Source organism: Rattus norvegicus, chromosome 2 (assembly GCF_021556685.1).
Source record: "Rattus norvegicus strain SHRSP/BbbUtx chromosome 2, alternate assembly SHRSP_T2T, whole genome shotgun sequence".
NCBI classification, from domain to species: domain Eukaryota; kingdom Metazoa; phylum Chordata; class Mammalia; order Rodentia; family Muridae; genus Rattus; species Rattus norvegicus.
The window spans coordinates 59,493,687-59,509,245 of record NC_141535.1 but is presented as its reverse complement, the minus strand read 5'-3'; the positions used below and the strand labels follow the sequence as shown (position 1 = coordinate 59,509,245).

The 15,559-nt window shown below is 43.8% G+C and overlaps 1 protein-coding gene across 4 annotated transcripts in view; it reads left to right on the top strand.

Annotated features, from left to right (window-relative positions):
• The window catches only part of Slc1a3 (solute carrier family 1 member 3), a 75,139-nt gene extending 60,812 nt beyond the window's left edge, over window positions 1-14,327 (top strand). For 2 of the 4 annotated variants that reach the window (NM_001289941.1, NM_019225.2), the window contains 5 exon segments: window positions 3,915-4,207; window positions 6,509-6,742; window positions 7,274-7,468; window positions 9,603-9,737; window positions 12,098-14,327. In NM_001289941.1, the coding sequence (NP_001276870.1) occupies window positions 3,915-4,207; window positions 6,509-6,742; window positions 7,274-7,468; window positions 9,603-9,737; window positions 12,098-12,305 (1,065 nt within the window). In that variant the 3' untranslated portion in view covers window positions 12,306-14,327. 4 annotated transcript variants of the gene reach the window in all.
• Window positions 14,328-15,559: the final 1,232 nt, after the last annotated feature.

Below are 15,559 nucleotides of genomic sequence, written 5' to 3'. Positions count from 1 at the left end.
AGGTAGGTTCCCAGCACCCGTGTCTAGTGGTTCACAACCTGCAGGAACTTCCGCTCCAGTAGATCTAACACTTCTGGCTTCTTTAGACACACAGGCACACACACACACACACACACACACACCACACACACACACACACACACACACACACACACACAATTAAAAATAATAAAATGCAAATTCCTCTTGGATGCAGCAAGCCAATAGGGCCCTCTTCTCTTGCCTTCTCATTTCTCTACAGTAAGAAATACTTCTCTGACCAACCATACGGAAAGCACCAGGATTACCTGGGAAACGTGGGTGACAATGGTCCTTGACTTGTATTAAACGTGGCCTAGTTGCCAGGCACGTTCATCCTGCACATGACGGCACATTGGGTCTGTATGTTTATTGAGGCCCTCTCTTTCTTCCCCTCCTTGTGCACTCCTGTGTAAAAATGCACTAAAGCAAGCAAATTTAAATATAAATACATGCATTAACAACTTGCTTTAAAGTTAGACTATTCTATTTCTGGATTTGATTTAAGAATCATTGACCTACTTATTAAAGTCTATGAAGAGCCTTAGGGATTCTAAAGAAGCTCCAGATCAGAAAGGGATGGTATTCTCGTTTGTGGACTGTGTGCTGTGTGCCAAGCACCAGTGTTACATTGAGTCCTTGCACGGACATGATGAGTATCACTGTCTCCACTTCATCCATGCGACTGCTCACTTATAAGAATGGGGGATTATGTAATGGGCACAAGTTCTCACTAGCAGTAAATGGCAGACCTCCAAATTCAGAGCTGACTGTTCTAACCTCTTCCTACCACTCCACTGTTCCCCAGAGAGCAACCCAGAGAGACTCCCACCTGGAGGCTATGGTAGGGTCTAGCCCCTTGTGCCTCACATCTAAGCAGTTCTTGGACACAAATACCTTCTAGCATTGAGAGGCATAGTTCATTCTAACCCCCTGGATTAGTAAAGCTTTGTTGCCCAAGCTATGCAAGGGAAAACACAGCAGATTAAATTCTACTTCCTAAATGCACCTCCATGTGGTATCAAATCACCTAATCTTTCGGCTTGGGACATACAAAATAAAACCAAACCCTGACCTCATCGAGCACTGTGTTTTACATATGTCAGACAACATCTCCTACACACACACACACACACACACACACACACACACACACACACCCTTAGACTATTTGTAAAAGCTGATGCACAAGCAGAAAGAGAGAGAGAGAGAGAGAGAGAGAGAGAGAGAGAGAGAGAGAGAGAGAGAGAGAGAGAGAAGTCAACAGAGGGAAAGAGGATAACAATTCCAAGGCTAGCCTGGGTTACAGAGTGACTTCAGACTTACCTTAGGTCATTTAATGGGCTCTTGTCTCAGAGTATAAAGCAAAGGGCAGGCAAAATGGCTTAGCTGCTAAAGGCTCTTGTCATGAAGCTTGATGACTTGAAATCAATCCCTGGGCCCCACGTGTTAGAAGGGGAGAAAAAAAAACTCCCAAATTGTTCTCTCACCTCCACATGGGCACCATGGCATGTGTCCCTACCCCCACTAGATAAATAAATGCAATAAAATTTTAGTTACACACTTGCCTGTAATCAGTGAAGAGCTGTGCACCTTGTACTATTTCACAATGGGTTCTGCTGGACAGATACTGGGCCAGTGTTATTAAAGTAATGAAGCAAGATCTGTCCCACAGGGCTAATGCCACCATCTCCCCCTTTTTGTAGAGATTATGAAAAGAAAGTGATACGTTGTGTCATGATCAGTACTAAGTCCTGCATCCCCATTAAAGCCACTTGAGTCATAAGAAAGAAGTCAAAATGGAAGTCCAACTAGAATTTTACTTCAGAGGCCAAGTACATATTTCGTATGGCTTGAGTCGTGATATAGTTTTACTTTGATGTGCATTTTGAATTTCAGCTACACCTAGATAGACATAAATAATAAAAATGCTGTAACCAACTTATCTAATAAAAATTGGCAACCAGCCAATTTTGTTGACTGAGAAAGTTTAAGTTTATGTTAATTTTTTAGGGTCTGATAGAATATTCATGTGTATTACAGTGCTATTCATATGCTATGTCTCTAAACTTTATTTTCAAAAGCTTAAGGCCCAAATACAAACTTCTCTGGAATTAAAAAAAAATTAGTTACATATGTTTAATTTAATTAATTTAAATAATTAAAACAATGATTTAAATAAATAAAATAATATTTGAATAACATATAAGTAATGAAAAGAGAGACATGGATACGGTCTAGTACTTACGGTCCAGGTGTGGAGTGATTAGAGCACATGAAAGACCCTAAGTTTAGTTCCCAGGACCAAAAAAAATCAAAAATGCTTAGACAGCCAGAAATCTAACTTTCTTTATTCAAGAACTACAATAACAATAAATAATACATCTCTTTCAACCCAACAAAGCAGCCCAGCATCGTGGGTCTGTCTGCTCGTTAGCTGGCAATGGGTGATATGAGAAAAAAAATGCTGATTTCTAGATCGTTAGATGAGGAAACACTGAACTTCGCAGACTTGCCTTTCGTTTGTAAGCGTTGGCAGCCCTGTGCGGGGGAGGCAGATATGTTGCCCTAAGACCTATTTGGTTCAGACTAGACTGCAAATAAGGTTGCAGTTTCCGAGTGGGCTCTAAATCGTGTGCAGAGGTAAAGAGGAGGTGGATTAAGACAAAATGACCAGGCTTGAAAATGCTCCCCAGAGAATCCGCAGAATCCACAAACACCCAAGAGCGAAGAGACTGAGAATTGACTGTACTAGAATTTTATGTGTTTTTAAAATTACCAACAATCCACAGTATTGACAGCTGACCATGTGCTTGTTTGGAGACAGTGGTTTTCCCATAGACCAGAAAGTCTCCTGCTCATTCTTGATACAAAAATAGCCAAGCACTCCATGTGTGGCTGGCGCTCTATGTGTGGCTGGCTGTGCCTTCCTAGACTCTAAACCCAGTCAGCGTTCATACACCATCACTCAATGATGCTTTCCTACCAACGCTATCAAGGCCAGGGTGGGAATTTCTGGAGATCAAGGGGGGGGGGGTAGACTTAATTTTATCCATTGCAAGCTCTCAACACTGGCTGACTGGAACATCTACGCAGGAGCTATGGGGTAAGGAAGTGGTGGGGGGTCATGGGTTAGCTCAGGAGAGAAGTGGCTTGGAACAAGCATGTTATCCTCACCAAGGAGCTATTAAGGTATTTATAACATCAGGACTGACTTGAAGACTGGTCATTTGAGGATCTCTACCCCATCCCCTGAAGTTTCCAACCAGATCTAATCCTGAAGGCCGTTGTCATTGAACACCATCAGTCCACATTAATGTCATACTTTACATTTTCCATAATGATGTCCCTTGTGATGTGGTCCTTGCCACAACCCTTTAAAGTCAATGCCTATCCTGTTATGTAGCTGGCTGTGGGATATAAAATGAAAGATGGTAGGTTATCACAATGCATGATCCCATTGCATGATGTCTATAGAAGGCTAGAGGACTCAAGGGTATTTGAGTTTGGGGCTCTTTAAAAAAAAATCTCATTATAGTCATCTTACTAAGGTTTCAAAAGAAAGCAGGAGTGTGGGTGTATGTTGAGCCTAACATCTTTACCCAGATATTCCCTCTTTATTGTAATTGTTATGTAACCCAGTGTGTGTGTGTGTGTGTGTGTGTGTGTGTGTGTGTGTGTGTGTGTTGTGATTCATATGTATTACAATGTGTGTATCAGTGTTGAGAAACAGATTTGCTACAAATTGTATAGACCATACATAGGTAGGCAGATACATACATACTGCCTCTAACACTCCCCTTTGAATACAAAATAACATATTATCATGATAGAAAATATGGACAGAGAGAAAGTATAACAATCACTTAATTCCTACTATGCTTCTTATTTTTAAGTTTAAAACCAGCTATGAGAAGAGAAGCTTTAAAGTGCCCATCCAGGCCAACGAAACACTGTTGGGCGCCGTGATCAACAACGTGTCAGAGGCCATGGAGACTCTGACCCGGATCCGGGAGGAGATGGTACCCGTTCCTGGGTCTGTGAATGGGGTCAATGCCCTGGGCCTCGTTGTCTTCTCCATGTGCTTCGGCTTCGTGATCGGAAACATGAAGGAGCAGGGGCAAGCGCTAAGAGAGTTCTTCGACTCTCTCAATGAAGCCATCATGAGATTGGTAGCGGTGATAATGTGGTATGTATCTCCGTGTGCTCTCTAGCCGCATACAGAAGCTCATTGCGCCCCGTGTCTGTTCCGTCCTGAGAACGAGGCCACCAAGAGGAATACTTACAGTGATCTTCCTGTGGAAGCCGCAAGAAAGTCGCTGTGTTTCTGGCACTGCAGAGACCCTGAACCTAAATTCCCTTCCTTGTTTTGAAAAGGTTTGACTCCCGTACCCCACTCGCCCACTTACATGTGCTTGGTTATTTATCCACACGGTTCCTGAGCTTCTGCTCTGTGGTTAGAATAGAGTACCAAGCACACTGGCCGCCGCCTCAGAGGGCGGCGAGGGGTCTCTCCATCTCCCACGCTTCTAAAGGAAACAAAGAAAGTATCAGACTCCTGAGAAGCCCGGTGAAAAGAAAGAGAGAAGGTGTGGCACAGACAGACTCGAGGTGACTCTTTCTGCTCAGATCAGAATGACTGGGCATATCCTGTCGCACAGAAAGAACATTCCAGGGGGAGAAAAAGCAAACACAGGCCTCAGAGCGTCGGGGTGGGGGGGCGAGTTCTCCTTTCTGACTTAAGCAAGAGTGTATGTGGCAGAGCTGAAGCAGCATCCAGGAGGACTCAAAGGAAGTATCGCGTACAGCTAAGCCACAACTTAAAACAAAACTTCCCTTAATGAGATTCAGAGCAGGGGACAAAAGAAAAGACTAAATCCAAGGGTGGGTGGGGGCAAGGGGGTGCATTCACTTTGGAAAATAAACTCTCCACAGCAGGGGGAGAGAGCCTTGCTTGGCGTAGGCCTAGTGTGGGAGCTGCTTTCCCTTCATCCTTCATTTTTAATATCTTGGGTCCTTCCTGGCACCCAAGGCAGGAAGGCATCAATCGCTAAGAAAAGCATTCACTCACCAACATGATTAAAAATACCCTTTGTCTCTAATGCCCACAAAGCCCATAGAAATCCACCTCTTCAGGAGTTTGCACAAGACGAATATGAACTTGGCACAAAGGCAGGTCAGAATGTGCTCCCCACAGGAGCCTTCGATTGGAAAGGTCCTTTGAAATCCTGGCAGGGCTGAAAGTGGACATTTATCTTCGTATTATTAAAAACCCCTCCACCTTTCACCTCTTCTATGAAAAGAGGCCATTCAAGGCCACTGAATGAGCCTCACACGGGGCCCTTCTAGCTATACATTTGCCCACCCACCCAACACTGAATTATGACATTTCTGAGAACAGGTACTTCTGTGATTTCCTGGCCTGCGTTTTTAAAGGACCTTTGAAAGAAGTCTTGTGTTTCTCCAGTTGCAGCAAGTCCCCCACACACACACACTTCCCACCCAACAGACCTTCCCCTCAAGGGTGATTCGCTTCTGTCCTTGGCAGTGTGTTTTATTGTAGCTTAGTGCATACAGCACACAAAGGGAGTTGAAAGTCTGCCTTTGGGCAAGTAGGGTTAGTTCAGTATGAGTCATCTCGGGGTCAGTTGCCCATTCTTGCAGGGACTGTGAGTAAACAGACTGTGGATAATTACTGAATTCAAATGCCTCTAACCTGACTGTAGTCGTACATCCACACACTTTATTAATTTTAATAGCTCCGGGTTTATTTTTATGGTCTTCTATTTATGGCAATCGGTACTAGTATTTAGTTTACATAGTAACATAAAATTTCCTGTGAAAGGAAATTTGCTTAAGTATAAAAGGTTACTTGAAGAAAATTAATGGGTAATATTTTAGGAGGAACATAGCTATGGAAAAAAGGGATAAAAGTGACCCTACAGCAGTGGTCCTCAACCTTCCTAACACCTCAACCCTTTAACTCAGTTCCTCAGGTTGAGGTGACCACCAACCGTAAAATTATTTTTTGTTGCTACTGTTATGCATCGTAATGTAATATCTGTGCTTTCTGATAGACTTAGGTGGCCCCTGTGAACGGGCCATTCCACACCTACAGGGATCTCGACCCACAGGTTGGGAACCACTGTACATCTAACACACTGGCATCACGTGGTGTGTCGTGCCATAGCATGTTGCCTGCTTTGGCTTGGGAAGCAGTCTGTGATGTGGAAAATGTTCTGAAAAGTGTGATATTGGTATAGTAGCAGGAGTCAAGAGGTCATGGGAATTGCAGGTATCTGAAGACCCAAACAGGGATCTGTGTCTAAGAAAATGGAGATGAGGACCAAAATTCTTCTCCTTCCTAAGGTCTAAGGCCAGCGGAGATAGGGTGGGGGTGTCCTAAAGCAATTCAGAGTGAAAAGAAGGCCTGATTTAGAGCTATCTGGGGAACCAAAGTTGTAATTGAGCATGTGTTGCTTTGCCGTAGGTATGCACCTCTGGGCATCCTCTTCTTGATCGCAGGGAAGATTGTTGAGATGGAAGATATGGGTGTGATTGGGGGGCAGCTTGCCATGTATACAGTGACAGTCATCGTCGGCCTCCTCATTCATGCCGTCATCGTCCTGCCTCTCCTCTACTTCCTGGTAACCCGGAAGAACCCCTGGGTTTTCATTGGAGGGTTGCTGCAAGCACTCATCACAGCCCTGGGGACCTCCTCAAGGTATGTGTGTATACACGAGGCTTTATTCCTCTAAGAGAGTGTGTCCAAACCTTCATCTTGTATCTGAGCCTAGGGTTGGGGGTAATTAGAGGCCTTTTGTTCTGGGTTCTAAATTTCAGGAATATTGTATTGGCTTTTGCACCTCTGATACTGATCATACCTCCTTGGGACCCGGAAACGGCTATTGGAAATCCCTTTAAGGGGCAAAGGGAAAGGGAAAAGCCCTTTCCGATCCACAGGCTTTCTGTCTTCCATTGACATCTGCCTGAGATAAAAGCAGAAAATTATGTGGGGCAGGCATCTATGTGTGGGAATCACCCCAAGTAGTGCCTGGGAGGAATCAGGCGCACAGACGAGTGCCCAAGTTCCCCTGGGAGGGCACCACACTACTCCTAACCTCCTAGCACTTTAGACAATGCTGACCTAGTCAAGACATGAGAGGGGAAGGAACTGTCTGTGCCCAAGAGCCAAGACAAAACACAGAACTCCTGGGGACAGCTCAGCTGACATGCCCTGCTTTGTTGCCCTCAGTTCTGCCACCCTGCCCATCACTTTCAAGTGCCTGGAAGAAAACAATGGTGTGGACAAACGCATCACCAGATTTGTGCTTCCCGTGGGGGCCACCATTAACATGGATGGGACCGCCCTCTACGAGGCTTTGGCCGCCATTTTCATCGCTCAAGTTAACAACTTTGACCTGAATTTTGGACAGATTATAACAATAAGGTACAAGGGGGAGATTTCTATTCATCATTTCCTTCAGAATGGTTTTTAACAGATGAGATCGAGATTGTGGTGAAGACGTTGATTAGGAAGGGATCCCACATAAATAGGAGGTTGGAGTTGGAGGGAACAGTTGTATTTCTCAGCTTTTTAACTTGGGGTGTGAATATTCATTCAAATAATACAGAAGTGAAAGACTTGGAAAGTATGATTTATTATCTGTTATCATATCACTCTGAGTCTTTGATTCCCAAAGACCTTTGCCAATGAAAGAGTATGTATGCACTAATTAGTAATTAACCATACCACACACACCGCATGCTCTTTGATTAGTTTGTTTATCAAATCAGAACTTACAAATATATCTAGCCCATTTAAAAGATATATATATATATATATATATATATATATATATACACAAAATATATGGTGCAGATAATTCCATTTTAACAACATTAAGTTAAACCGCAGTTTTGAAAATATTCAACTATGTTTATAGGAAATATTGAAAAGTGAAAGTACACTTGAAAACTAGATAAACTTACTCTCTTGGGTTAATTTTCAGACAATATAAGGTAGATAACAGATCATACAAGCAAGGCTGAGAACTCAGTTTATGGGGAATCATCCAGAAAGACCAAGGCAACCAACAGGAGACTTTAGGACTCACTCCTGTTCAGACCATCTGTGCCCTCAGTTGCTATGGGCTTGGTTTGGCTAATAGTAACAATATTAGAAGTAAGGCTTTTGGTTTTTGTAGCTCTTTATCAGGGAAGTTACCTTATCCATAGAAATATTAAAACAATATTACAATATCCTCTACTGAGATCTAGAAATTAGTATTCGGCCATTTTTTTCTTTTTTTTTTCGGAGCTGGGGACCGAACCCAGGGCCTTGCACTTGCTAGGCAAGCACTCTACCACTGAGCTAAATCCCCAACCCTATATTCGGCCATTTTTGTGCTCTCCCTCTCTCACTCCCTCCTTCAGTCTTCCTCTGTCTCTCCCTTCCCCCTTCCCCTCCCTCTTTCCATTTCTTCTTCCCTTCATATTCCTGTCATATTTCACTTACACCATTCAGCATCTCCTAAGAATAAGAATATTCCTCTATGCACCCACAGTAATAGAATCCCGGAAGTACTTCCAGAGTACCCGTCTACCTTCAGACTGGGTCCATACTGGCCACACACACACACACACACACACACACACACACACAATTATAACACTACAGGGTTTTGCTCATAAATCATTTGCATTTGAATTGATAAACTTAATTTTGTGGCCACATCAATCATAGAAATTCAGACTCTTGAATAAGGTGATTATTAGAAATAAGTTGTCACTATAACTCTACGGCCCTTTAAACCTCAAGGTCACCTCCATTGAGGTGCTGCGGTGAATCTAGGGCCTCACGAGTGTTAGGCAAATGCTCTACCACAGAGTCCCCCACCCCCTTCTGGCGCTCATTACACCTTACAAACTGATTTTGAGGACCTAGAAAAGAATGTAGCCCCCAGTTTCTTCACTTAAAAAATGGTCACAAAATAAAGCCCACTTCACTGTGGGCCACAACACCATTGTGACAATCAAGCAAGGCAAAGCATGTATATTAGCTGATACATAATAAAATATGCATGCTCAAATTTGATTAGTCTGACAGGTAACTAAGTGAATTGTTTGGCTTTTTGGGTTTTTTTTTAAAGATTTATTTCTTTTATGTATATGACTATACTGTAGCTGTCTTCAGACACACCAGAAGAGGACATCAGATCTCATTACAGATGGTTGTGAGCCACCATGTGGTTGCTGAGAATTGAACTCAGGATGTCTGGACAAGCAGCCAGTGCTCTTAACCTCTGAGCCATCTCTCCAGCCAGAATTGTTTGTCTGTGTGTATGTGTGTGTGTGTATATATATATATACATATATATATGTATATATATACACATGTATATATGTATATATGTGTTTGTATGTGTATGTGTGTGTATACATATACATGTACATATACGTATACATATATTTCCATTCTTCTGAGGCAGGTCCTCCACTCAAGCAGGGGAACACGAGTCTTACAAGGTACTCTCCACTAGGAGACATCTGTAAACTTTTCCATTTTGTCCTTCTGTCAACAGTATCACAGCCACAGCCGCAAGCATTGGGGCAGCTGGCATTCCTCAGGCCGGTCTAGTCACCATGGTCATCGTGCTGACATCTGTGGGCCTGCCCACGGATGACATCACACTCATCATTGCAGTGGACTGGTTTCTGTGAGTATTTGGGGGACTGTGTGCTGACACACAGATCCCACCCGCAGACCCATCCCCCTCTGGCACCCCCACAGTTCTAGAATGATAACAGCCTCGTGGGCTTGGAGAAGAACCGAGGGGAAGACACACTGGCTTATAACGGAATCATCCTCACCACCGGACCCCAGTCCTCACCTACAGTCCCAGCCTAACTCCCTCCTCTCTCAGCCAGCGGGTGGGGCACATCTGGCTGCTCTCCCTCCTCCTCCATAAAGCCACTCACTGTCTGCAAAGCTGACATAAGTCAGCCAGGCTCTCTCCGGGTTGCGCAACACATCCCCTCAGCGGCTGGAGCCGCAGACCCCACGTGCCAGCTCAGGCCCTTCCTCCCTTGCTTCCCATTACAGTGAGATAATGCAAGGCAGATGTCTATGTCTGAGACTCATGAGGTGAGGGATGGCTGTGCAGACAGTGGGAAGCGAGCTCTTATTATCAAGTGAAATTGATTTGGGGCCCCGAGGAAAATCCCAAGAAATGAACCCTCTACCTCCTCAGACCCCACCACGTAGGGCCTGTCTTCAAGCCGCCTTTCCTCACCCTTCCAGGGACATTGTCTGTCCCTTGTCTCTCATAAATCCCTTCTACTGGGGAAAAAAATAGTTTAAGGGATGCTCTAGGAGAGGACCTCGGGGAAAGCATTGGATGCCGGAGTCCACCTATGAAGATGTCACTAGAGCTGGGAAGAGTGCAATGGTGTGCACCAAGGCTAGGGGACAGAGCCTATCCAGGTCACTAGGATCAGCTCTGAGCCTGTGACAGTAGTCACCTACCTAACCACCCCAGTTTCCACCTCCCTAAAAGTGGAAATGCCCTTGTTCTCTGCCCCTGCTGACACTCAGGGGATTAAATTCAGTGACAGGTAAGAACTTAGCCTGTGGTCTGACTCCTCCGAGGCATCAACTGGCACAAACGCTTTGGGGCTGGGGATGTAGTTCAGTTGCTAGAGTGTTTGCCTAAGTTCATGAGGCTCTGGTTCCTTCCCCAGCACCACATAAACTGAGAGGGAGGAGGGAAGACTGTTCAATCCTGCAATCTCAGCTCCTGAGAAATAGAGTTCAAGGCTATCCTCTTCCACCACATAATGAGTTCAAAGGCAGCCTGAGCCAAATGAAAACTTGACTCAACAAAAAAAAACAAACAAAAAAAACAAACAAACAAACAAACAAACAAACAAACAAAAAACCAAAAAGTACTTTGGCAGAATACAAGCTTCTACTCTCAAGATAGTTTATCTTTATACCTAAAATTGATTGAAATGGGCAACATATAAAAACTTTTTTTCTTGTTGGCTTCTTAGTGTCTCTGTGTGTAGTCCTGGCATAGTCTTGGCTGTCCTTGAACTCACTCTGTAGACCATGCTAGCCTCTAATTCACAGAGATCTGCCTGCCTCTGCCTCCAAAGTGCTGGGACTAAAGGGGTGTTTCACAATGCCTAACATTTTCTTTTTCTTTTTTTTTTAAAAAGTTAGGATAATGATTCATTATATATGACATAAATAACAATTTTTTGAAGAATAATCACTTCTAAACAAAAAGGTTAGTAAAAGAATGCCTTTGGATTACATTTTGTGAGCCTCCAAAACGTCTTGGTTAACATCAGAGAGCTACTACCCCAGCTCCCCCTGCATCCAGTATGCTATGATGTAATGTCATGGAGTCTATGCAATACCAGGATTTCCTGAGAAAATAAGAGTAAAGGAAACAAGCAAGACCATAGTATTAGGATAACCATGGTTTCTCTCCCAGGACACCTCTCCAAGGAGACTCTGTACCGTACTTGGAGAACCATTATTCAATGGAAAGTGAATGAGAGAAAGAGAAGAGGCTAAATAAGCCCAGGAAAGAGGACTGGGGAAATGACTTGGTTGGTAGGAGTGCTTGCTGTGCGTATGAGGCCTGGAGTCCCAACAAGAGGACCTTTGGGAATGGCTAGCAAGCCAATCTTGCTAAATCACTAACCAAGTTTAGTGAGACATCTTATTTCAAAAACTAAAGACCACACTGCTGGCTTCCACGCATGTGAATGCGTGCACACACACACTCCCCTGTGGCGGGGGGAGACAGACAGACAGACGGACAGGTCAGTCCTCACTGTTCACCTTCTGTGTATAGCCAGACTAAATAACTGGAAACTAATCACCTACTTGTAATTAGTTGTAGGTGTTAGGTGTTCAAGTATGAAATTGGTTCATTGGAGGGATACACTACCCAGAACTTAAAAGATGCTTCTAAAGCCCTCTCCAGCCAATTGGCGATAGATGCTGGGATCTGTTGTTTTTCATGGGACCCTCTCTTTTCCTTCCTGCCTGCCTCACCTACAGGGACCGCCTCCGAACCACCACCAACGTGCTGGGTGACTCCCTCGGGGCCGGGATTGTTGAACACTTGTCCCGACATGAACTGAAGAACCGAGATGTTGAAATGGGGAACTCCGTGATTGAGGAGAATGAAATGAAAAAGCCGTATCAGCTGATTGCCCAGGACAATGAACCAGAGAAACCCGTGGCAGACAGCGAAACCAAGATGTAGACTAACACAGAAGTGCTTTCTTAAGCACCAGGTGTTGGAAACTGTTCTACAATGTGTCCATCTCCCAGAGCTCTCTCTCCCAGTGAGCTCCTCTTTCCTCCCTACTCTGATAGGATTGGAAAATGTCCAAAAACAAAGGAGGGCTCTGCAGCAGCCAAAACGTATTGGTTTTAGCCCTCATTTGAAAATTTTAAATCATTTCGTATTATTCTTACCAAGTAAGTTACTACAAACATTACCAATTTAGATGACAAATGATCCCTTGTGATTGTTTTGTAAGTAAAAGCATTAAGCAAATGATAGGCTACAAAAACGTTTTAAAACCAACTTTCAAAATGTAAAAATCCTTCAGAACACTACTGAGTTTTAGTCTTAAAACATAGCAACTTGATGAGCAATTATCAGTTACCCGTTGGGTAGCTGAGAGGTTTGCCCTTTCTTCTGACTCTCATCCTGACTTTATCAGCATCAGGGCAATGCCCACATGCACACAGCACAGCCGTGAGGTGGAGCAGAAAGTGAGGCTCCCCAATGGTCTTGAGTGAGCCTTGTCTCATCCCTGGGCCTCAGTGTTCTCATGCAGAAAATGAGTGACCCCTAGATACCATAGGCCTCTCTAGCCCAGACTTTTACAACATCAGGAAGGACCCTGCCCCTGTATAACATGAGGATTTCAGACAGGACACTTAATGGGAGTGGACATTTCTCTCTAGGGGCAGGCTGCGTGTGGCTCACTAGATCCTGGGTCCAGAATGTGGGTTATATAAGTAGACAGGTGGAAGGCCATCCCGGGAGACCATCCCCTTGGCCTGTTGTTCTGTTTTATCTTGTTTTGTTTTCCAACATTAAAAGAAGCACTCCCTTCTTGGGTACTCTTCCCAAACCCAAGGGAAGAAAGCCTCCCACCACCTCTTCGACTGACAGTGAGATGTTTAGGAAACAAGGAGAAGACTAGCAGCTAGCAAGTGTGTCCATGGTCTTACTACGGAACACAAAAGAGCAGAGGCGGAATAGAGTACAGCCCACATTACAAAGGAGGATTCTTTTTAAGATCAGAAAAAGTTGGTTTTCTTTAAAGACTAAAAGAGAGCTGAACCTTGGCCTTCTTCTGCTGGCCTAAACGCTTTGTCTTCTGTTCCTAATCAATCCCCAAAGAAACAACACATAACATCACTCCTTTCTTATTTCACAGTCCAGCAAATGATATCTCTGGAACAGATTCATATCTATAAGCTGGGTGGATGGTCTCATTTCCAAAAAAAAAAGTTTAAAATTTGGTTAGTTTTTCCTATTTTAACTGGAAGTTCTTAGGATGACAAAACCACATACTCCTTTGTACAGAGATGTCTCTTGACAAATCATTCAAGACTCTCATCTAGAATGGAGTTTGCTTGTGTCCCTGTCTCCCCCTCCCTAAATGCAGATGAATCAGCATGAAAATAACATCAACGAGGGTGGAAGAAAAGAGGGCAAAGGAATTGTTTTCAGGCGAGGCAGCTCCCAGGTTGAAAAGAGATTTTTTTACTTCCTTAGGAATATCCAATCAAAGATACTCAATGGGAGCCCTCTGACAGTACCAGCTGTGTTTCTTTCTGAGAGAAAATGCTGAGTGGACACCATTATGCTAACAGACTGAAGGTCTAGACTCCTTGTGTCTCCCGATCTACTGTAGAGATACTTTCTAGAGATTCTGAGCGTTACATGCGTATAAAGGTTAACACTAGGCTACAGTGGAATAGTCATTTAATGGCAGGCTCAATTTGGGAAGTACACTACAGAGGTTAACCTATGTGGCAGTCGTTTTGCGACGCTAGTAGAACAAACTTAACCGCGTCAAATTAACGCTGTTTACCCAGTGTGATCATATTTTTTTATACTAACCGTTTCTTACGAAAACTGGTCCTCTAGGGTGATCCTTTAGCCAGCCCATCACAGGCTGCGCAGATGTGTGTACCCACTGTGGACTGGGAAACATCACTTTGTAGATGTATTTTCAATAAAGAAAAGATAGTTTTACATGAATGCTCCTGTGTGGCGTTACTGTTCTTTTCCCCGTTGATGGAAGTACGGTAGCGAGCTCAAGGAGTGCTCGCTAGGGAAAGATGCCTCTGGACAGTAAAATCTCGGCAGAGTCAGCTGGGGGGCTTAGCCATGAGGTACTATGTAACGAGGCTCACTCTCCTGAAACAGGAGGTCAAAAGGCGGAAGTGAGATGAGGGACTCGTGGTGCCGTGACACTTGCACTTGGTTGCCCAGGTCAGATTCCGATTTCTCAGATAAAAGGAATCATTTCTGTGTTGGGATTAGAAAAGCAGAACTCTACCACGGGGCTCTTTCGGATGGAGTCGTTTCCTGTCTGACCTTCAAATTAAATAGATTTATCTCTGTGATTATAACCGCCATTTAGAAAAAGAACGGGATTAGCTCCCCAAAGGCACTTCAAAAGCAGCCCTGGTTACTAATAACCACCTATGTCAGACTATTCTCCTTCAAGTTTCTTAATAAAGAATTGGTAAGCAATATCACCAAAACCTCCGACTTGAAGCTCTAGCTGTACATCCTTTAATCTCTCTGACTACCAGTAGGGGGCAGTCACCTACAGAAAAGTTTCCTAAGTAGAGCTGGTGGTACCTGGTCCACCCTTAGGAAGACTTCAGCAGAATGACCCATGCTTGATATTATAAAGTCTAGCACATTTGCATTTTTCTTAATTTTCATCAGTTTCTCCATAGGCTATTAGGAAGTTTTGTTTTTTTTTTTTAAATAAATCACTGTATTTGAATTAGAAAAAGTTCTAAGGCATAGATGATATTCACGTTGCTGATCTGGGAATAGGAAGGAGATGGCTCACACCTGAGAGAACAAAACCCAGCTATCAAGAAGAGAGCAATATCTGCAAGCCTGTGGAATTTCTAGACGTTGGAAAGCATTCTGGGAAGCATAGAGAAAAATCAACCCACCGCTAGAAACTACTTGCTCTTTAATCAATCCCTCTTTACTCTGCAACCTAAGGTGGAGTCAGTATGTGAAGGCCACAGAGCCATCTTAAGAAGCTGGCCGCTGTGAGACTGGACAGGGCCATTGTGGCTGAGGAATAGAGAATTTCAGTCCCAGTCAGACCAGAATGAGAAGGAAATAGGGAGAGATCCCTGTATGGGTGGTCATAAATCTGTTCACAAACAGAATTATGAAAAAAACTCAGGCTAACATTTTCTACTGTTACTAAATAAATGTATTTAGTTGTTCGGTTTGGT